Source organism: Lethenteron reissneri, chromosome 46 (genome assembly GCF_015708825.2).
Source record: "Lethenteron reissneri isolate LAM-NWPU_2019-01 chromosome 46, ASM1570882v1, whole genome shotgun sequence".
NCBI classification, from domain to species: domain Eukaryota; kingdom Metazoa; phylum Chordata; class Hyperoartia; order Petromyzontiformes; family Petromyzontidae; genus Lethenteron; species Lethenteron reissneri.
The window spans coordinates 5,142,987-5,166,336 of record NC_083824.1 but is presented as its reverse complement, the minus strand read 5'-3'; the positions used below and the strand labels follow the sequence as shown (position 1 = coordinate 5,166,336).

At 45.8% G+C, this 23,350-nt stretch overlaps 1 protein-coding gene across 2 annotated transcripts; it reads right to left on the bottom strand.

The window, feature by feature from the left end:
* Nucleotides 1-1,260: 1,260 nt before the first annotated feature.
* LOC133354254 (procathepsin L-like) lies at nt 1,261-21,672 on the bottom strand. Of its 2 annotated transcripts, none has more exons than XM_061570952.1 (8): nt 21,522-21,672; nt 15,500-15,668; nt 12,198-12,320; nt 9,829-9,987; nt 9,347-9,571; nt 7,291-7,456; nt 6,111-6,216; nt 1,261-4,267 (listed from the first exon to the last, which is right to left on the bottom strand). In XM_061570952.1, the coding sequence occupies exons 2-8, from the start codon at nt 15,632-15,634 to the stop codon at nt 4,168-4,170; spliced, it is 1,014 nt and encodes a 337-aa protein (XP_061426936.1). In that variant the 5' UTR covers nt 15,635-15,668; nt 21,522-21,672; the 3' UTR covers nt 1,261-4,167. The 2 variants fall into 2 exon arrangements, with proteins under 2 accessions (XP_061426936.1, XP_061426937.1); XM_061570953.1 differs by lacking the exon at nt 21,522-21,672 and adding an exon at nt 20,788-20,811.
* Nucleotides 21,673-23,350: the final 1,678 nt, after the last annotated feature.

Below are 23,350 nucleotides of genomic sequence, written 5' to 3'. Positions count from 1 at the left end.
TTATTAATTTTAATTTAAAATGTTTACCTACGTGACTTTACCGAAAAAAACCTAAGAATATGAATCCTTGCAGTCACGAAAGCTTCAATTCTAGAATGGTGAAATATGGTTAAATAACCCCTGTGGCGAGATCCGGTGCATACAAAGGCACTCGTGGGAGACCATTTCCAGGTCACTTCTGTCCGACGATAAATGTTCGGTAACAGAATAAATTGAGCGCATGACTCCTCTTAGGGGCCGGCCATAAATGACGTCACGCACTTAGGGGTGGGGGGGGGGGTCAGACATTTGTGACGATGTGTGACGAGCGGGGGGGGGGGGATTTGAGAAATGTGACGTCACATCAAAATGAGCAACTTTAAATAAATATAGACAACACGTTCTACTTAATTAAATAGACTTTTTAATGTTTTCTCCTGCATCAGAGTGCAACGCCACATTAAAAACGCACTACAATGACAATAGTTTAAAGCGATTTGAAGCATCTTTTATTTTTTAGGGAGGTGGGGGGGCAGAGCTTTGTGACGTCATATTTGAGGGGGGGGGGGTCTGACTTTTTATGACGCCGTGTAACGAGGGGGGGGGGGGGTCAAAAATCGTCAAAAATCTCGTGACGTTATTTATGGACGGCCCCTTATCTGCAAAAAAAAGTGCATTTAATAGGACGTGGCAAGTGTCGTGCGAGAGCATGGTGTTAGCGAGACCCTATGAACAAGGCAAGGCTGGCATAGCGCTACGAATGGGTGGTGTGGCCAGCACCACTGTTTTGCAGTGCTGTAGCTTATAGTTTATACGCAACTCAGGCGGAGCCCATCTCGGGCAAGTGTTTCTTAGAACTTTACCGCATACTCTTAGGTTTTGTCGGTAAAGTCACGTAGGTAAAAAATTAATAATTATAGAGATAATAATTATATTTCTATTATGTCTATTATTTTTATTTTTTACCTACGTGACTTTACCGAAAAAACCTAAGAGTATGAATCATTTCAGTCACGAAAGCTTCAAATCTAACTTTACTGCAGCCTTGCATCCCGTTGGTTCTCAAGCGTGAACACATTTGCATGCACCCCAGGTTCGACCAGTGTTTCTTAATCTGGGGAAGCCGTCCTGGGGAAGCCCAGGACAGCTTCAAATGCAATATGCCGCTTAGATTTGCCCTCGACCAACTGGGAATGCAACTCGGGTGTCGGGGGGGGGGTCATAGGGCATCTTCCACACACCACAGCGCCACACTCCATCCATATAAAACGCACGGACTCATTCAATTTTACAATTGTTTATTAAGAATAAACGATAGTGTAGAGTTTACAAAGATCCCTCTATTAAAAAACACATGCGTAGAAAGCATTGTTCAAAATATATCTTTAAAAAAAAATTGCACCTGTAATTCAAGCATGTTTAACATATTCATTTTTCAGTTTAAAACATCGCTAACCTATAAAACGGATGCAACGTGTTTTATTTTGTTTATAAAAGCAGCCAATAATTTTGAGACTCATGAAAATTTACTGAAATCAGAAGCGAAGCTTGATCAATTCCGACGGTGGTTCACCCTAAAACGCTGGATTCGCGTACAAATCGTAAGGGAAGAAATAAGCAGCCCAAACAAACGGACCCGTGACCGCCTGGAATGATGATGAGCGAGAGAAACCAGTGGGGACTGGGGAGAAAGCGTGAGTCTTGGCAGGGAGAAAAGGAGGGAACAGAGTTAGTGGTGGTGGAGGAGGAGAACATGTGAGTCGATGAGCTGGTAAGAGTGCCTTGAATAAAAAAAAAACATGATAGGAGGTAGATCAACTGAAACTATAGAAACTAAACAGTTTTTTTTTTATTTCAGCAGGAAATGCCCACTGAGAGCTGTGTAGTTCTAATTTCAGAAGCAACTTCGCCACAAATGATAGCTCTCAACGAAGTTGCTTATCACGTTGAAATGTATAGCAGCTGAATACCCTGAACGCATGTCGATTCTAAATGTGGAGGGAAAAAATCGGACCCGGATAAAAATCCACATAACCACGGGGAGAACATGCAAACTGCAAATATACAGCAGGCGGCATGGTCGGAATCGAACGCACGGCCTTTTGCAGATCAGGCGAGGGAGTAAACATCTCACCACCGCGGAACTCCTGGTGTTGAGGACACCAGATTAAGTAAAATAACTTGCGTAGCATCAGGAGTACTCTGCAAGCTGGTGTAAAAACGCGGTTATGGAGCAGTGACTAGGTTAGCTTGGAGCAGCTACTGGAGGCCATTTGAGCAGCCACCCATGTGGCTGCTTTGAGTACTGCCAAGTGCCGAGGTATTTCTTGAGGCTGTTAAGAGGACGGCTGGAGAGGCTTGCTAGTACAGTGACCACAACTTTACTTGAGTTGCTGCTGCACCACAGGCAGACGCAGCCACTGTGGCTGGCAGGAAGCTGCCAACAGCAAGACCGAGGCTTTCCCGCTCATCCCCGAAGTGATAGCTAAAAGGACCGGCCTGTGGCAGGCTGCCTGCACCGCCTGCATTGGGATTTGGTCACCCCCTAGGGTAGCTGTCTGTATAGGGGTGAAGATCTGAGGTTTATGCGATGCGAGGCCCTGCGCAGTGCCGGGCAGTGGGCCAACCCCCCCTGTGGGCAGCGCTGACCGGCTGTGCGAGCCCTACACACGACCCCACTGAGCCGTGAGACTTGCCGTGCACCGGCCACCAATTGATAACATTGACGGGGGGGGGGGGGGGGGGGGAAACAGGGCTCAGATAGAAGCATTCCCTTTTGAGTCACGGACTGAATTTGTGGCCTGTTAAAGTGTATCGTGAATGTAAATGTTCAACCAAGGACTGAAACAGGAACACTTCTTCACAATTATGGCTATCACTTGATGAAGCTGGTTGTAATCACCGGCGAAACGTCGTACTCGAATCATTAATGTTGTGGATTTACTCTCCAATACACCGGTGTGCTGAACTCGTAACCAATTGCCACGTTTTGTTTACGTAACAGACCTTACTAGTTAGCCGTGTCGGGTGGTGGCGGCTTTAACGACGCATTTAGATTTACGGCGATCGAACCCAAAAAAAAAAAACTTTGCTGTGGCTCAATTGTCGTTTATGTAAAGGTTGTTAGTTTGCTTTTTGTCACATTCCAATCTCAAGTCTTAACGTCGGCAATCGGTCCAAGTGCGTGCGTGCACGTGACGAGTCTTCTGCGAGCTCTGGCAGTGAAGAGACTGGGCAGCACTCGGGGTGACACTCTTCTCTGGCCCCCAACGGTAGCCCCCCCGCCCCCCGACCCAAAACATGCAGACGGAGCACGACTGAGAAGACGGGTTTCATCGGCTCTCGCTGGCGAGAATTATCACAAGGCGTTGGCACCACCAATACCAACGGCCGCAATTCGCCACCAAGTGACGGTGACGTCACCACGGCGCCTGTGCCAGGCCACGTGCGCTTTGGAGGCTGCCACGTGAAGTGTCGAAGGCTCGCTGCCGACAGGAGGTCACGGGACAGACCCAGCAGGTGCCATGGGTTGGCTGACTGAGATGACCGTCAGATGCACCACCACCTGTGCCCCCTACTGCGCCAACCGGGCACCGCACCCTACTTGGTACATACTCGCTTGTGTCTCGCCATTGTCTGGGCGAGGGAGTGAAGGGATAGGGGGATGGTGGTGGGGGGGGGTTAGTCTGACACAAAGTGGAAAGTGGTTAGGAGAGGATCTTGTGCAGGTTCACACCCACACATGATATTTAAAAAAAACCTCACGCGATCTCTAATAGTGATGAGCACCAACGATTGCTAATTTGAGGACCGAAGTGCCTGAATGTGACTTTGACTTAAATGGACAATTCTGTTATATCCTTGCGCATGGAAAATATATGTTCAGGAGCCAGATGCCAGTGTTGAGGTCTCCTGGCCACGAGAGGGCTTCAAGGAGAAAGTTCGTGTAGTTTTGTTGTTCCTCCTCCGTCAAAGGAGCGCAGATTACACTGGTTCACTGTGTGGTCCATAGTTTGGGTGGCATGGCCACAATTGCACTGCTGAGGCTTGTGTTTTTAATTTTTACATTGATGGAGATGTGCACAACGGCCTGCTGGTGATGTTCAGATGCAGTTGATGGTGCACCAATGGGAAATTGTGTGCCATTATATCTGTCTTTGGTTAGGAGGCAGGCAGACCAGATGATTATTACACCAGTGGGTAGCTACTCATAGAGGCGATGCCACACAGGTTGTTGTCATCACGAGCCATGCGCACGTATCCCTGCTCTCCCCAGGTGACTCCCCAGCTGTACACAGAGAGAGACACACACACACAGGACACAGATATTCCCATTGAGTCATACAGATGGTGCAGATAGTGCTGTTGGCGAGCAACTATTTGGGTAGGTATGACACACACTGTGATGGTATGGGCATAACAAGGCCCAGCCACCTTTTTCTCCCCAGTGCTAATGTTTGCACACCTGACCAGGTACTCACTTAAGGATAAATCGGCCTAGGGAAAGCCCAAGAACTAGTTCAGATATTCACCAATGATGTTAGCCACGGGTTGCCACGTCCTTAGTGCAGTGCGCTAACTACTGCGCTGCCGTTCTACACACACACACACATCTATAGGTCAACATATATAATCACAGAGCCTATAGACGGCTCAAAATTCACAATTCAGCGAGCATCTATTAAGGCCACTTCCGTGCATGTGTTTAGTGTAGGCGTGGCTAGCACCACACATGCCCAGCCACCTAAGCAGGATTGTGCCTGGTTAGTATTTGGGTAGGTGACCCCCCTGAGCTTGCCAGATTTTGGAGACTTCAGTCCCCACGGTGGCGAGGAGATGTCGGTGTTTAGTGCTATCTCCTTCCACGTGTGGGTTTTCTCCGGGTTCTCTGGTTCTCCCACATGAAGCCAAACGCTCATGAATGGTAATGGCCGAACATTACGTTGTAGGATCCTGCTAAAATAGTTTTGAGACTCGGTAAGGCTATCCCTGGGTAAATAATCGGCATTGTTACGACGACGAACGCCAAATTACCACACCTCCGGTTAGCACGGTTGGCCGCGTACGGCGCGAAAGAAATTGAACATGCATACAAATTTGTTACAAATCAATTGTGAATGCCATATATACTTGAACCTGCCATAGGAATGTGGAATGTACACCACTGGCTCTAGAGCCATCAACCGAGATGAGCAGCGTCACAAGCCCGTTTGTGTTTTTTTCATCTCTAATATATTCGGTGGCACAGTGGTTAGCACTGCGGACTATAAACCAAGCGACTCGCGTTGAAGGGGGGAGGAGATTGGGCTCACTGCCCCCACCCATGTGGGGGGGGGCCTCTAGAAGGACAAGTGAAAATGTACACAGGGACTCCTCCTACTTATGAACATTCGAATTTTCTGAAATACGAACAAACCTCCGTACTTTCGATTTAAAGCTTTCGTGACTGCAGGGATTCATCTTCTTCGTTCTTTCGGTAAAGTCACGTAGAAGGGAAATAATAAAATAATAAAAATAAAACATAATAAAATAATTCTCACGACGTTTTGGCCACAACGCAAGCAGCCGTCCTCAGGTGAAGAACAGGTCTGTCGGAAAGACAGCGTCTGAATTCTTCACCTGAGGACGGCTGCTTGCATTGTGGCCGAAACGTCGTGAGACTTATTTTATTATGTTTTATTTTTATTATTTTATTATTTCCCTTCTACGTGACTTTACCGAAAGAACCAAGAAGAAAAAAAACCTCCGTACGTCCAGTTGCCTGTTCGGATCAAGAGTCGCAAGTTCAACCGCCACGCAATAGATGGTGGCGGTGGCATCTACATCTGCAGAACGTGAAGAACCAGTGGCATCTACATCTACAGAACGTGAAGAACCAGTGGCATCTACATCTACAGGAGATTATACAACGTTTAAAGCCATTTCCCGTGTTTAGTGTACACGCCGTACAACGTGTTTGGAATCGACAGGAGTAAAGTTGGACTTATGAACAAATCAACTTACGAACAGACCTCTGTAACCTAACTGGTTCATATGTAGAGGAGTCCCTGTATGCGGGAGTTAATAAAATGTTTATACATGAGATAGTGTGGTTGTTGTCTGGTTGGAATAATAATCTCATAACAACGCACCTGTTCTTGACGAGCCAGAATTTCTGCCCGGTCTCGTCCACACCGTAGCCCACGACCAGCACGGCGTGGTCAATGTGTTGGCTGCACATTGCGTCCTTGTAGATGCCTGCAGGTCACAGAGGGAAAAACACCACACCTCATTCATAATGGCGGCACTAATGCGATGTATTGGCAAATCACCACCTCTCAGACAAGGCAATGGAATTGCTGAACCACTTGTACGTAAGCTGAACTTCCTTCGCACCGTACGTAGATAACCATGCTAATCGTAGGTGCGGGGAAGGATAATAAACAAAACACACGAAAACTTACAAATGGATCTCTCACGTTTGCTCCATACGAGCCGTAAGTAGAAGGCAATAGCAGATAACCGTCAGTACATTTCCACATATCACATTTCCACTAGGACTTTTCGCGGTTCAACATGGGATGTTTTTCCAACATGTTTTCGTCGAATTATCCCCCATTGTATGTACAGCCCTTTTCCAATCCCCTGATGGACGAAGCCCTCCCCCCCCCCCCCCCCGACTCTACGTGCTGGTCAAGGGGGTAGTTTGACCAAACTTTGTCAACACTGGTCAGCACAGGTTGGTGAAGGGGATCTCAAAACTGGTTGAGATTTTCACTGCACACTAAATGGGTTTTCTCAGGGTGTGATGGGGAGGAGGAGGTGGCTGGTTTCCCTGAGGAGATATACATTCAGTAAAGGCATTTGAAAAAAAAAACATCATAAAAGTAGAACCCTTGAGACTGAGTTAGACTTTGCTGCTCGGGCATAAAACCAAACTAATAAATAAATAAAGGATCCCCTTGACCAACATCACAGGTTTCACAATCTCTGAGCTGCCTGACCTCTTTAAACCTCCAAGCCTATTAACCATTCATACCAAGGCCTCTCTACCTGACTTACCAACCTCTTCCACTGAAACATCCCAAACTCATAACCTACCTTTCAGGAATTCCTTTCGGATTTACAGGCCTCCTCCCTAGGCCGTCACGTTCACAGCAGTGCCGTTTACTTACCCAGGAAAAATCTGACTTACCTCCCAACGTGGGGGCAACAACTAGGCCTGGCTCGGCACACGTTTTGAGGCACGGCTCAGGTTCTCACGTAAAACTTTGGCCCACCGAAAGCCCGACCTGGGAAATGTGATAAGCGACGCCTCAACGAAGCGCCCACCTGAGCCGTAGGACTGGAACGACGCGAGGCTGGCGTCGATGGCGACCGACACCGGGCCAACGGAGGCCACGGCATTCTTGAGGGCCTCCTCGTCCCCTTCGGGAATTTCCACGTAGCCGGTGACCTCCGCAGCCTTGTTCTTGGGGTCGTACTTGCACGTTTCGACCTGTGCGACGCATACACCGCGTATTACAAACACCGTCAGCGTTTTCTTATTCTTAGGTTTTTTCGGTAAAGTCACGTAGGTAAAAAATTTAAATTAATGAAAGTAAAAATAAATAAAAATAAAAATCACGACGTTTCGGAGGCAACACAAGCTTCCGTCTTCAGGTGGAACCGTCACAGCACGCTTGCTTTTTTTTTACTTGATACAGCTATCGTGCTGTGACGGTTCCACCTGAAGACGGAAGCTTGTGTTGCCTCCGAAACGTCGTGATTTTTCTTTTATTTTACTTTCAATAATTTAAATTTTAATTTTTTACCTACGTGACTTTACCGAAAAAACCTAAGAATATGAATCCTTGCAGTCACGAAAGCTTAAAATCTAGAACCGTCAGCATTGCCATTGTAAGCCTTGAGGTGTATCGTACAGAGTCTTTAGACGGCAAACTGACAAGACCGGTCTCTGATGGGGTCTTGAGACAATAGAATAAAAGACGCCCCATCTGTATGGGGGGGATTGCACTCCAACAAAGAAAATCCTCGTCATAAAATGTTTCATTATAAATAAAAACAAGTAAAAAAAACTGTTGAAAAGTTTTGCAAACTTAAAAAATTATGTTGTTGTTTTTTCCTTTTAAATGGCTTCTGTTTTATAAAATAAATTTTATAGAATCAATTATATATAATCGCTCCCCCAGGGGAGTAATGAGATATCAACCCACTGAGGGGCAGGGTCTCGCCGAGGCGCGGCCTCTCATTGGTCGATCCAAACCCCACTCCCAGAATGCAGCCATGGGGAGGGGGGATTGACTCACGCCCCATAGCCAATCACGAGCCGCCATTCCAAGGCCTGTGCAGAAACTGCCTTTATGCTTTATTGTTGATTAAATTAGTCAGTTTATTACTAAGGTATGAATGCATGAATTGGCAATTAATGGTTTAATTGTTAATTAATTTAATTGCTAACTTTAAAGTTAATTGTTGATTTTTGTAGTGAATTATGAGTCATTACTGTGGATTGCCATATTAATTGTTTAATTGTGACTTAAAACTTTCGTGACAGCAGGAATTCGTATTCTTTGGTTCTTTCGGTCAATTCACGTAGATAGAAAATAAAAAGGAAATAAAGTGAATACAAATAATACAAATAAAATAAAAAACAACAAAAAAACACTAATGTAGACTGTAGCCTGGTTCTTAACCTCAGTGAGTGTACTGGTAGGCTCACCGAGGTTAAGAACCAGGCTACAGTCTACTTTATAGACTTGCAGTACACTCACTCCGATTAAGAACCAGGCTACAGTCTTTATTAGTGTTTTTGTTGTTTAAATTTTTATTATTTTTATTCACTTTATTTATATTATTATTTTTCTATCTACGTGACATTACTGAAAGAACCAAATAACATGAATTGTTGAATTGGTTTGCCAGTCAAGAAGTATGTGCAACATAAAGATGTAAGAATTAAATTAGCTACTGCACAGGTGTTAGGTGGATTGTTGATCTGATGGCTGATGATGTTGAAGTGCTGACGAGCATGTGACGGTGCTTGCGAGGGTAACGGTTACTGGGGACATCTTTGAAAAAAAGAGATTCATAGTTCATGGGATTCCTCCAGTCGAAATAAAGATCCTCATAAATATTCCGACTGAATGATCAGCCTCCGATGAGGTTCCCTAAACAATCCACCTTCGATTGGCACAATTGGCTAAGTACGGTGCGAAAATAGTTCAACATACATAGAGACCAGATGAGTGATGTTGAAGTGATGTTGAGTGATGTAGAAGTGCGAAAATAGTTCAACATACATAGAGACCAGATGAGTGATTGGGTTCCTAGACAATAGAGCGACAGATTTGTCCCTGACAACGGTCAAAGGCCCAAACTCCCTCACCTGTCCCTTGTACGGGTACGACTCCTCCGAGTCGATGCCTCCGTTCTTCTTGATGTAGTTGAACGCGTTGATCATGAGTCCTCCATTGCAGCCCTGATTGCCCTCGGCCAAGGAGCAGTCCACCAGGTTCTGCTCGCTCAGCGAAACGAGCACTCCAGTCTTGCGCTTGTGCTGCCCCTCGAGAGAGCCCGTGGTGCTGAACGACCAGCAAGAGCCACATTCGCCCTGCGGAGAGGAAGCGGATAAAGGCAAAGATTTCTCACATCGACAAGTGTTGTCTGCAAAACTGGGGAGGCAAAACCCCCACTTAGCTTGGTTCGCAGAGTGGAGCTCGGTTAAACTCCAGGGGTCGTAGGAATATGACCCTGACGCAATTGTGGGGGTAGGATGTTAACTGTGTAATGTTTCGCTGGAAGAAATAATGATCGTAAGACACTGGTCCTGACGATGAACGCCTGATCGTGACCTCGACTGGGCGGTACCTGGTTCTTGACGTCGGTGACGTAGCCCTGCTTCCTCCAGTCGACGGACTCGGGGGCCTCAAAGAAGGCGGGCGCCAAGAACGTGGCGCCGCTGGAGGCCTTGCTGGTGCCGTTCCAGCCCCTGAAGCCCAGCATCACCTGCTGGAACTCCTCCCCGGTCTGAACGAGACGCGCGTTCACAGCGAGCGGACATAGATTACCACGACGGTAGTTAAAACCGAGTTATCGAGTGTCGTCAGCTTCATGGTTTCAACGTTACTACAGCCCTTTGTCAGTCCACGAATGGGGGAAGGCCTCTCCATGCAATGTGGGTCCTGACGGTTGTTTGACCATACTTCACCACGCTGGTCAGTAAAAGATTAAGGTGATGGGATGGCGGGGGCGCTGGGGGGTGGAATAGATGCAGGACTGGTCCGGATATTATTCACCACTGATGTTAGCTGTGGACAGTGTGCTAACAACATCACCACCACTTTCCACACAGTCTCGACTTAGTCACCTATAAAGCTCATCAACCTAGTCCCATAACTCTCTACTCCAGAGAGCATTCAGAGGTGGTCTTCTTTGTTGTTGGTGTTAGCGGTGGCGTAGCGGTTAACGTGCCGAGCTATAAGCCCGGCGACCCGGGTTCGATTCCTACTCAATGGCCAACACCAGTGGCGATTATCTGAACTGGTCCTGGGCCTCCCCTAGGTCGAATGAGTACCTGGTGCAGAATGTAAACATCGCCGCTGGGAAGACAAAGGCGGTCGGGCGTGGTGTTGGCCACCCACCCCCTCGTGTACCGTTCCGGCCTTCATTAGGTGCTCGCTAACAGCACTTGCCCCTACAGTCTGTTCAGGCTATACGGGGGATATTTGTATTTGTCTTTCTCTATAGGGCAATCAATGTCAACTTCAGACAAAGTGGCCATCATTTGAACCCACGACTTTCCGATTGCGAGTCAAGCGCTACAACCGCAGCACCACCTCGCTCAGATCAGGGTCAGGGTCAGAGTCTCAGTATGGGCCAGTGCTCATATCTCCAATTGTTGCCCCGAGCCAGCTGTGGAAGTTCCACATTCCCAAGGCGAGGCCAGGTATGTTAGTCGATTCCTCAACTAAACAGCCGAGATATGTCACAACACAGAGTGTCACACTGTGAAAAGTCAAAAGTGAATGTCAAAAGGATGGACTTATCTCGTTTTGCCAGGAATGTGGAGTGTCCACCACTGGCTCAGCAGGTATGTGACAGGAGAAGAACACAGCTCCATTGCTATGACATCATCAACAACCACTTTGACTATTTGTGTCTCGGCAATGTGATCGATAGGTAGTTGTTTGCTCATCTATTTTTTAAATAATGTTTAACATAAATATTAGCGGTGTAACAAATCGTTTATTTCCTGATTAATTTGGTTTTTCCACTCAATGAATTTATCATAGTGTGTGAGCGAGTCAACAATTGTCGTAAGATTTAATTATTTAGCAGGACTGCAAATTAGATGCAAATCGTATGCTATTATAGCTTTAGGCTATTGAAACAAGACTAAACAAATGTGACAGATGGTACAAGCAAGATAAAATACGCATGAACAAAATATAAAAAAATTATATTTTATATTTTGATAAAAATCTACTTTCTTGCTTAATTATTTTGGTCTTTTTCCCCACAATTTGTTTCCACACAATCGGCATCGTGTCACGAAACAGAATCTATTTGGACCATCTTACAGAGAAGGGTGCCGCAAATTGCACAGCGATCATCGACCCCTTACTGGCAGCCGAATTGCCCCAAAGTCGCTCGCGCCAATGTGACTCATCCAGGTCTCTTGAGTACACACCTTGGTCTACAAGTTCAACTTGCCGCCTGTATTTCATCCGACGTGTTTATAAACTGTAGCTCTCAGGAACGGAGCTGGGCTTCGTAAGATTCAGTGAAAAAACTAAAATTCTCACGTTTTTTTGGTGGCTGGGCTGAGACACAATGACTCACTGCACTTGGGAATCTGATTTGAACAAATATGACTGCCGGGAATTGAACACAGAATATCTGTGGTGGCAGCTGAGTGGTCTGCCATGGCCATAATGTGTTTCCCTTGCCCATGATTTTCAACAGAGTGTAGAAAATCAGACGTCTGACTCACCATCTGCTCAAGGTGATGAAATCTGCACGAGCTTGTATGAGCTAAATCCGTTGTCCCGTACATTTAAACTGCTCATGGAAATGAAGAAGGCATAGGGAAGGAGGAAACGTCTGGTTCACCATCTCCCCACAGGACTTTGACACAATCTGTACGACCTTGTAAGAGCCACATCCGATGTCCTATGCGGTAGTTTTTAATCTCGTGGGAGGGAAGCGTAGAGGAGATATGCGATGTCCTGGCTTACCATATCACTGAATTGGTTCATGCCCATGCGCCAGGTGTGCTTGCCCATGGAGTGCTCCAGGTTGTGCACGGAGATCCTCTTGAGGTTCTTCTCCCAAATCATCCTCCTCCAGCCCTCCTCCTTCTGCAGCACAACAGGCATAGCGACGCGTCAAGGGATGCAATGCAATAGCAACCAGCACCGTGTTCAGGTATTAAGTGGCCTCGGAGTTCGGGATTGGAGATCGAATGAATATTCGAGACATCACACCGACCATGCAGGAAAGTAAGCGGGTTTGCGCACCTCCGATAAGCGCGGTTGACCACGTACGGTGCAAAAGAAGTTCAACATATATGACACATCGCTAGTTGGGACGATGACTGATGGACAAGACTGATGACGAAATGGCAGGGAAAGAAAAGAAAGCGTCTGAGAGGGTGAACAACGTGGAGATGAAGCGATGACATCGGTTTATGTGCAGGAGCCAGAGGGCTTGTGGCATCGCAGGGCCACGAAAAATGTCGACGAGGCCCTCGTTCAGCAATGGGTCGATCATGGCTGATAATGCTACTCACGATTGTTGATATGATGAAAAATCGGACGGCACTGTGGTTATACCACTGGACTCGCATTACAAAATGTCAAGAGCTCAAACCTGGGTTTGGGTGGTTGGCTCAGCCCATCATCTCTCAAGAATCAATGAAATTGACACCGCTCCGTGACAATTTAACGGTGGACAGACTGTGGCGAGACTGAACACTTGTGGCATCGCAGGGCCACGAAAAATGTCGACGAGGCTCTCGTTCAGCAATGGGTCGATCATGGCTGATAATGCTACTCACAATTGTTGATATGATGAAAAATCGGACGGCACTGTGGTTATACCACTGGACTCACATTACAAAATGTCAAGAGTTCAAACCTGGGTTGGGGTGGTTGGCTCAGCCCATCATCTCTCAAGAGTCAATGAAATTGACACCGCTCCGTGACAATTTAACGGTGGACAGACTGTGGCGAGACTGAACACTTGTGGCATCGCAGGGCCACGAAAAATGTCGACGAGGCCCTCGTTCAGCAATGGGTCGATCATGGCTGATAATGCTACTCACAATTGTTGATATGATGAAAAATCGGACGGCACTGTGGTTATACCACTGGACTCACATTACAAAATGTCAAGAGGTCAAACCTGGGTTGGGGTGGTTGGCTAAGCCCATCATCTCTCAAGAGTCAATTAAATTGACACCGCTCCGTGACAATTTAACGGTGGACAGACTGTGGCGAGACTGAACACCAACAACAGAATGCGCAATTTCTCTCCGCTGCCTCAGGGCCAGGAGTGGATGAGGCACCACCCCAAGCAGCAAGGGGGGCTTACTGTGGCTTCGGAGTTAACAGGGCCCCACGCACAGCTGCAGTGCCTGCGAGAGTTGCCACCTCTTGAGGCGCAAACAACCCAGACAACAAATTTCGATTTAAAGCTTTCGTGACTGCAGGGATTCATCTTCTTGGTTCTTTCGGTAAAGTCACGTATTATTAAAACATAATATGTTTTATTTTTATTATTTTATTACTTCCCTTCTACGTGACTTTACCGAAAGAACCAAGAAGATGAACCCAGACAACACACGAGTAGAAGTGGAGGATTCTTATTATTGTTAAGCGACTGACAAAAGCCATATCCCGGGAAGGCGCATGGATTTTTCAGGACGGCTATCTCAACAAGATTATCCTAGAAAACAAAGACACAAGTGGCAACTCCCAGCACATGCTAAAACCCATCATCTACACCAACCTGTTTAAGGGCACAACGCTAAGAACAAATAGTACCTTCACGAACACTGTACTCACTTGGCCTGTGTGTTCATTTGTCTACTTGAACTGTTATGTAAAGTTCACTATAAATCAATAATTGTACAAGCTGCCACTGCAACGAAACTGGTTTGGCTGGAATGTGTTCCACCAAGGAAGATTTCCTTACGTTTGACATAATCTCGACATCATCGTGCTCTGTATGTTTATGTTGAAGTACAGCAAGCGATACGCTTCATCACCACACCCGATAAGGTCCTTGGAGTTCCATTAAACAAGGGACAAACGAGTTAGGTAATCTGTGTGCCTACATTGCAAAATCCGGTATATATTTTTTTGTAACATATATTGATTTTGTTATTTCAGAGATGAAGCCTGCCAACCCGTCTGGAAACCAGAAATTGGCTTCCTGTGTCGGGATCAAATGCGAATGAGCGTGGTCTCTGTAGACACTCGGTCACTGCTTGTTATACACATGATGTAATATAGTGCGGACTCGTGTCTGTGAATCACTAAAGAGCATAGCAGTCAACCCATACGGTTTACCCCGTATTCTTGTGCAGGGAATTTGAGTTCAGGTCCATACGGCGTGCAGTCATTTCAATGCAGGCAAAAAAATGTTTTGTTCATTTGTTTGTGTTTCTCCCTTGTGATGGGACTTTGTAGGATAAACGTTGAGAATTTATAAGGGCACGGGGTGATCAATAAGGTCTGAATTTGGTCTGTAATATGATAGGCAATGATAAGGGGTTGACAGGTATGCAAGAGAGACCCCGCTTATCCACAAGTTTCCATCGTGAGCTGCACATCACCCTGAGTAGGAAGGGTGCTGATGAATTTGGGATTAAGTGTAAACCGTATCTTAGGTTTGCCGCAGATGTATGTACGTATGTTTCGCACCGTGCGTAGCCAACCATGTTGATCGGAGGTGCGGATCAAACCCGGACATATTTATCAGTATATCGAATATGCGCGGTATCCTGTGCAGTATGGGGAAGTGACATTGCCTCGCAGTAGCCCAGTTTCTGCTTCACAGTTTGGCATAGGTGCACAGTTTGAATCTAGCAGCTTCATTTGCAAGAGTAGGCCAATGTGTACCGGCGTCAGGGTCCAAGTTTGCCAAGTTATAAAGTTGCACTGCAAATGACTCAATAAAGATTATACAAAGCAATAATCGCCCCCTCCTAGCAGGCTAATGCCCCTAAGTCACTCTTGAAAATGCGACTGTCTTGGTCTCTTGAGAACACGAAGTTTGATACTGTAATACCGTTCAAAGCAACATCACCAGATCTCGGTAAAAATCTATTCAAATGCCAATTCCCAGACTACGGCTCAGGGTAAAACTCGTAGCAACGCTGCTGTATCTCCTCACTCAAACGATGCGCTGGGGCCGTGCTCATCTCCGTGGGCATCTCTGAACAAGGAGCCACTCTACAACAATCTACAATGTGGACGTCTCTAAACAATGAGCCGCTCTACGGGCGGCGCCGTGCGTTGTGGTCGCGACCGACCTCGCCGTAGGTCTTGCCGTGGAACTCCTTCCAGGACTCCCACTCGGGCGACAGCTCCGGGTCGAGGAAAGGAGAGGCCACGGCCGCGGAGACCACCGCCACGAGCCCCAGCAGAGCGACGAGCAGCAGCTTCATCTTCGTCGTCTTCCCGTCTCAGAGTCAGAACTGGCTGCAAGGCAGGAGACGGCAACAGAGAGCGGTGAAGGACGTCAATCGCAGCGTTCTCGTGGGTCGTGATGTGGCTGCGTGGCTCTGTATTTAGACCACTCTACTCGCAGTTGGGATCGTGATGTCTCTCTGTCGACGAGGCTAAGACTGGATAGGGTGCAAAAGTCGCTAAACAACACTTCCTGCTTACATTTATAACACCTTCCGGCAATGTTCTATTCAAATCTTCCAAATTGCTTATACTATCCTATTGCGAAACTATTCTGAAAGGCCAAATGTTTTTTTGCTGTTGCGGTGTTCACGTTCATCTCTCCGACCACACTTTTCTCGCTTTAATTTTCTTCCGAGCAAAAAAATAATGCCTCAGGACAACAATAGTCATGTACAATGGAAACCAAGTTTGTTGATTTGTGTACGGCACTTTTTATATGATACCAGCTTCCTTATGGGCCTCAAAGTGCCTCACACAAATGGTGTACGAACAGCCTTTGTCACCACACGCACTTCAACAAAAGATCTTGAATGAAGACAAAGATAAACAATCAAAGCGACGTCTCTAACTCTCCTTTTGCTCCCGACCCATGTGTTTTCTCTTTGCGCAATTGGTGTTTCTCAAATCAACCAATATTAATTTTACTTGCCAATATCGCCCCTCAATAAAGCAGGCATCGGTTCACATTAAGGCGGAACGGGGACGTTACAGAATGCACAGAACAACCAGAATGACAAAATAAACTTTCCACGACCTCAGCGACTAAAAATGTCCATCCTATGGAATGACCTGTCCCAACCATGGGAATGTGGAATTTCCTTCACCAGGTCAGGGTAGTCAGTCTCATCCATGACGCGTACCCTCGCCTCTCCCCCCATGCTTCCTTGTGCACATTTAAAGTTGTTCCTCTCTGTTGGCGTCCATGTTTCTGGTCTGCATGGCATCGTGGGTAATAATGTGCAACTATTGAAAATGTTAACTTTTCAGACACATTGTTAAGTTGGTCATGGTCACATTCAGCTTTTTTCTCCCAAAATTACCCCGGTTATTTCATTAATTCAATCCCAGTCCACCTTCAACAAGTGCCCTGGGTTTAGTCTGACTGCATCACACAAGCCATTGTTGTGCTGTCCACCAGCATCTGTGTGAAATCACAACACTTTCGTCAATCCACTGCTGGATGGAGACCTCTTCACGCTCACCGCGTCTGCCGGGCGGGTTGTTTGACCATACTTCACCACACGTGGTCAGTGCAGGATGAAGGGGGGAGTCAGCATGGCCTAGGGCTGCTGCTTTCCCCACAAACCAAACCCACACGCTTTCTGCCAGTCAGCATTCGGTCTACCAACACACCACTGGAAATAAAGTTTAACATGTTACCTGTACAGTACGAGATCTCGATGCAATCTAATAAAGTTCAACACAACAATACCTGTACGACACCTCGGTACAAATTGAATTCAGGCCCACCCGAACACAGATGCCGATTCCCTGCCAGGACCTGTTCAGTTTTCACACGCCGGTGATTCCTGATCTTAGCCGAGGCTGGGAAACCAACTGATGCTGCCAGGTTCAAAGTGCAGGGCGCTATCGATCGACTGTGCCACCAGCATTATACCACCCACTTATCAGCGAGATTGCAGCGCCGTTCTGTAATCGTGAATGAGTAAGGCGTGGCGGAACAGATAGAGGCTACCGTTGCTGTGTTTGTCCCTGTGTAGCAGTGTACATGTCTCTACCCAGTAGTAGGTGTGTAGTGACATAGAATCGGTCACGTAGCAGCATAGCGCTGGTTGCTGGCAGGGAAAGGGATCTGCAGCTTACAGCAGCCCTGACTGACAGCAGGTCACGTGATAGACCAGAGAGGATCTGGGGGAAAGGTTACGGAAGGGTCACATCGAGAACCCGCTAGTAGATTCCAGAAGGGGGCATGGCCGGGGGCAGAGCCAGGCCACGCTGACAGTAAAATAGGGGCCCCGAGAGGGGAGCTCGGGGCTGTCGTGTGGAGTGGGGGGATCCCCGTCATGCTGCTGGAGTCTACACCATCGTCTCTGTCTTCACCATCTCGGCATCGTCAGTCAGGTGGTCTGCCAGCGGTCCTGACTGGGAACCATAGTCACTAAGTGTTAAATGTTAGGCCGTGTTAATAAACAGAGTGCCTCCTACTCTTAGTGTCTTTGAGTCAGTCACTACACGTGTGTGTTATGTGTCTGTCGTATTATGTTATGAATGTTTGTTGTGAATGTTTGTATTATGAATGTGTCTGATGTATTCTGTATTTGATGTTCAATCTTGATTTGAAGCTTTCCTGACTGCAGGAATCCATACTCTTTGGTTCTTTGGGTAAAGTCACGTAGGTAGAAAAATAATAGATCACGACGTTTCCATCGCACACAAGCAATCGTCATCAGGTGGGACAACCACAGCAAGAAAATATTTTCAGCCGTCACCAGCTGATCAGAATATTTTTGGACATTTGTAACTAAAAAAATAAAACCGTGAGGCGCTCCTTCAATATTGTTATGCATAATGAGTTGCTTAAAAAAATGTGTTTGATGAAAGTTTATTTGTGTGATATAATGTCTGTAAAAATTATTTTAAATCATTAGTAGTAGAAGGGAAAATGTTGATAATTATGTCATTTAAGTTTGCCATGAAGTGTAGAATATTTACAAGTGTTTTGAGTATAATTACTAATTATACTATTACTAGCTCTTTCTACTCGTATCCGTGTTGAACTGCTTTTTTAAGAACAGTTGACTGCAAAGTGGTCAAAAGTATACCTAAACCCATTGTTCTTTTCTCACCTTCCTATGGCAACTTCTATTCTTGGTGAGAGTATATTAGTCGAAGGTAAGACAAGTAAATACATGACATGTACATGTAATTACTATATATATATAGATTATACAATCTAATCTTTGGTTATCCAAAAATATATTAAAGCGTCGTAGATTTGTTTCAAATTATTTTGAAGGTATTTTTCAAGTCTTTGTAATTGTAATTATTTTAGCTATTCTCTATGCATTGTTAAATGTTCCTATCATAATCAAGTCGACATGTGTGTTTCAATTGCTTCAAATACTTATGACTTATGTTAAGTTCACTTTTGACAAGTAAAAATTGCTCGTCAAGATTTGCAGATCAATGGTGAACTTTATATTATAATGTAATACTAGGCTTTTTATTATTGATATGTGATATTCCATATCACGTATATTCTACATTGCCTAGGACCTTACCTTTTTTATTGTGAAATCAGATACCACTCCCTTCCTATTGTGAGACTTTAGTTTACAAAAGTAACGCCACAAGCCATTTCATATTACACTTTGTTCCAACTCTTCACAACCTAAATACTAGAATTTTAGCACGAAATAGTTTTGATGATTGCAAACGTGCTAAAAACACATCAAGCCATCTCAACCAACTAAGTACAGTCATACCTCGGTATACAACCGCTTTGGAATACGTCGAATTTGGTATACGTCGTGTTTTGACAAGAAAAAAATGTCTTGGGATACGACGCGCTTGCTTGAACTTGTATGGGTCGGGATGAGTCACCGCGTACAGTACCCGCGTATACCCCACCCCCAATAAAGCTATAACAAGCCATAACAGTAATGTGTGGAATGACCAGACAATGTCACATTTCAGGAACATTCTTAGAAGAAGGCAAAAACAAACTTCAATGGACAGGTTTATAGTAAAACTCAAACCTGGTGAGCCTTAACCAGGTCCAAGTCAAGAAAAAAAGACAGAAAAGAGAGAGAGAAAACCCCCCAGAATTTCAGCTTCGTGAAGTTTTAATGGAAGGGGACTCTCCTTCCAAAAAATAGCATCTCCTCCTCCTCCCCTTCCTCACCACCATCCTCGTAGGCTATCAACTTCTCTCAGCAAAGTAAAGTGACATTAAATTTTATTTTTATTTCAATTTATTTTCATTTATTTATGCATTTATTTTAATTTATGTATGCATTTTAATAATAAGTAGTGTCTAAATTATTTGATACAGCCCCATTAATGTATAATATGCCATGTAAAATATAATTTCTTATACTCTGGAACGGATTATTTTCTTTCCCTTTATTTCTTATGGGAAAAATTCGTTTGGTGTCTACGTCATTTTCGGGAAAAGTCCTACCTTCTGGAACGAATTAACGACGTACACCGAGGTACCACTGCACCATCATGAGATTAGTAATAACAAATAGAGATATCCCCGCTATATTATTAGAAATGTTATAGTATTTTGTTATGCTATTGAGTACCATTTGTTGTTAACTTTATTTAGCCATTCTTGGTCATCGATCAAGATAATAGTGATATTAAAGGAGCGCCCCACGGTTTTTATTTTTAGTTACAAATGTCCAAAAATAATCTTATCAGCTGGTGACGGCTGAAAATAAGTTATTTTTTTTACTTTTGAGTGCACTTTAAAATAAAACCGTTGGTTTAAAAAAATATTTCTTAAGGAGTTTATTTTTAAATTTTTACTCTTTAATTTCACAATGATTTTTTTACAAGGAATATTCTTTGATACTTTTTCAAAATACTTGCAAAAAATTGACTCAGTCTAAGACGAAGTGTACTTATTTTGTGGACCTTACATTTTATAGTGGATCCGAGAGCACTGTTGTTTGCAATGTACTCTATGTACTCAACCATATTTGTGTGTGGTCACACCCATACACAGGTTGGTCACACTTTACCCCACCTCACGTGCCAATCAACCGCGGTGTATTATGCTGAGCTTCTTTTGCACCGTACGTAGCCAACCGCGCTACCATGTTTAACACATTCCTCCTGCGGAGGGAGCTGGTAGGAACGTTGGGTTGCTCGGTCAATGGCCAGGGTCAACGGCGGCGTGGTATATTCCGCAAATATGGCCGACTGTGAGGGCGGGCACAAGCCGGCGTGAGTAGGTTAAACGTTGAGTTTTATAAGGGCACCACGAGGTGACCAGCCCCTCCCCACCCAGCCCAACCCCTCCCCTCCCCACCCAGCCGCTCCCTCCCCACCAGCCCCTCCCTGCACGACGGACGGACGGACACAATAATCCCCTGTGGGCTGATGGAACCAGGTGGTTCCTACCAGTATTATACACGGCTGGGTGGACAGACTTCACCTGCCCATTGTTTCCACTACCGCGCCGGCAGATCGAACCTTTTGACCTCTGCTGGATCGTCCAGGTCCAGCAAACTGTTGCAACCACGGCAGCATCGAGCGCAGAGAGAAACGAGCGAGAGAGTGAGCGAGAGGTGGGGGTTTACATAAAGCAAACTTTAAAAATGTAAATTTAATTTTTTTTAAATTACGAAATGATGAACGAAACAAAGTGCCGAATACACCGAGCATCTTCTTGTTTCCACTGATCGTAAAAAAAGAGAGAGACAGCGAGCGAACAGGGTTGTTCATTGCAAGACCCCACGGGTCACGGGTGGGCCCTCGTGGCACTTTAGTGCGGCCCCACACAATCCACGCAGATTGAATTCGCCCCCCATCACCATCATCATTATCGTGCTGCTGTCAAACCCAGCAATGGTTTCAAACGCGTGGGCGGCCCCCAACACTGACGATGTCTTATCGGCGAACGTGACCCCCCGACCCCCCTCCACCTCCTCCACCTCTGACAATTTCGTGAAGACCGCCGGAGCAAGAGGATCGCCCGTGCCGGAGAGAGGCTGACACCAGCCTGGAGGACGTCAACTTCACGACCTCGGCACCACGCAGCTCCGCCGTAGCCGGGAGTCGAACTCGCCGGGCAGGTTCGGTCACCCGAGGCCCTCTATTAACGACCTGGTGCCGTCTCTCTCTCTGTTTCTCTCTCACCTCACCCCCCCACCCCACTGCAACTTTTACCTGCGGTGGTGGTGGTGGTGGCCGGCAGGGAGAGAGGCGGCGCTGCTGATGCGAGGCGAGCGAGCCGCTTCCTCCTTTATAGAGGCGGGGGATGCCGGCGAAGCTCCCCGCCCCGAACCGGCATTGGTCGTCTCACCACCGCCACCGTCAGCCACCCCCACACCGAGTGACTTACCGGTGACAAAACATCGCAAGATCTTGACGAGGACAAGGAGACAAAGATCGCCCGTGTAGACCTCAACAGACTGTTGGGGCAAGTGCTGTTAGAGTACTTGGGTGGGTGGTCTGCACCATGCCCGGCCGCATTTGTGCATCCACAGGGCCCACACACACACACAGATGCAGCATTGAAAGTGACACTTTCACCCGCACGCATTCCTTCTGCTACACACGCGTGTGCTGTCACGATACACACGTTGTACTGATATGGTCAATTTGGAACATGTGATTATTCGGAATACTTTTATGTGTTAGTGTAAATTTTGATTTAAAGCTTTCGTGACTGCAGGGATTCATATTCTTGGTTCTTTCGGTAAAGTCACGTAGAAGGGAAATAATAAAATAATATAAATATAAAACAATAAAAATTCTCACGACGTTTCGACTGCAACACAAGCAATCATCAGGTGTGAAATCCACAGCAAATTTTCTTGCTGTGGAATTTTCTTGCTGTGGATTTCACACCTGATAATGATTGCTTGTGTTGCAGTCGAAGCGTCGTGAGAATTTGTATTTTTTATATTTATATAATTTTATTATTTCCCTTCTACGTGACTTTACCGAAAGAACCAAAAATATGTTATAGTGTAGTTTTTCTATACAGGAGATACAGTACTGTCCTTTCAACGACAATGCAAAGATCCAGAATCTATCTTGTATGTATCCTGGAGAAATCCGATGAGCTATGAAGTTCCTCTTTTCACAGCTACAACAAAGAACCGTGGTTACACGTCCTTGATTGACCGATGCTCACGCAAATTCTAATCTGAGTGATCTCCAGCGGTGATTTAGAGAACAGAGAAAACAATCAGGATTAACTATCGTAGTCCATGGGCCAGAGTAGAATTAGTTAGCACAAGAGGTGGCAACATCTGGATTATAAAAGTTTATTATGTGATTTCTATTAAACATAAAAAAGTGTTTTTTCTCATTAAATATCTTTGTAGTTTTATAGCTCTTGGTCGAATTCAAGTTTTTGGCCATGTCAGGATATAGCAACAATTCATATATTTGGTCTACGACCCATGGACTGAAATGAGTCAGATAAAGACGAAGAAGTAGTCTGGTGATGGCCATTATTTGCACTAAAAGCACAGCAAATAAAAACGTGGACGTTTTCAGGTGTTCGTTGTTTTGTCGTTACTTCCGTTGTAAACCCTTTCTGTGCGGTGCAACACAAAGTTTCCGTGATGTTATAATGGTCAGCACCAGTGGATTTTCTGGCTTCTGTCTCGCCACGCGGCAGTTAAATATCCCCAACTTCCGTCCACACAGTTAGTCGACCGGCGGATGTTGTGTGGTGGGCGGTAAAGTCTGGCCAGCGTGAAAGAGTAGGCCAAAATACCCTCTCTAGAACTCCCTCCAGTGGAGGCCCTTCCGCCAACAGTGGCATGAGCAAGAGCTATTGAAGGGCTGCACCATTACCTTGTACAACAAATGAGGCAGTGGCGAGGCTATCAGTGACCTCATCCCAGCAGTCGACCATGTACTTGTACTGTAAGATGAAGTGGTGGTGGCTATTGGTCAAAGTCAAACTGTAGCCCCGCTTAAACTACAAATGAGAGTGGCACTCATCTGTTTGTCGCTGAGCCTACACTAAAGGTATTATT

Excerpts from the sequence above, each read along its gene's own strand:
- LOC133354254 (XM_061570952.1), bottom strand. The coding sequence starts at position 15,634 with ATGAAGCTGCTGCTCGTCGCTCTGCTGGGGCTCGTGGCGGTGGTCTCC. Across the intron at positions 9,572-9,828 it reads TCACCGACGTCAAGAACCAG|GGCGAATGTGGCTCTTGCTG; the intron begins GTACCGCCCAGT and ends TCCTCTCCGCAG. Across the intron at positions 7,457-9,346 it reads CGTACCCGTACAAGGGACAG|GTCGAAACGTGCAAGTACGA; the intron begins GTGAGGGAGTTT and ends TGCGTCGCACAG.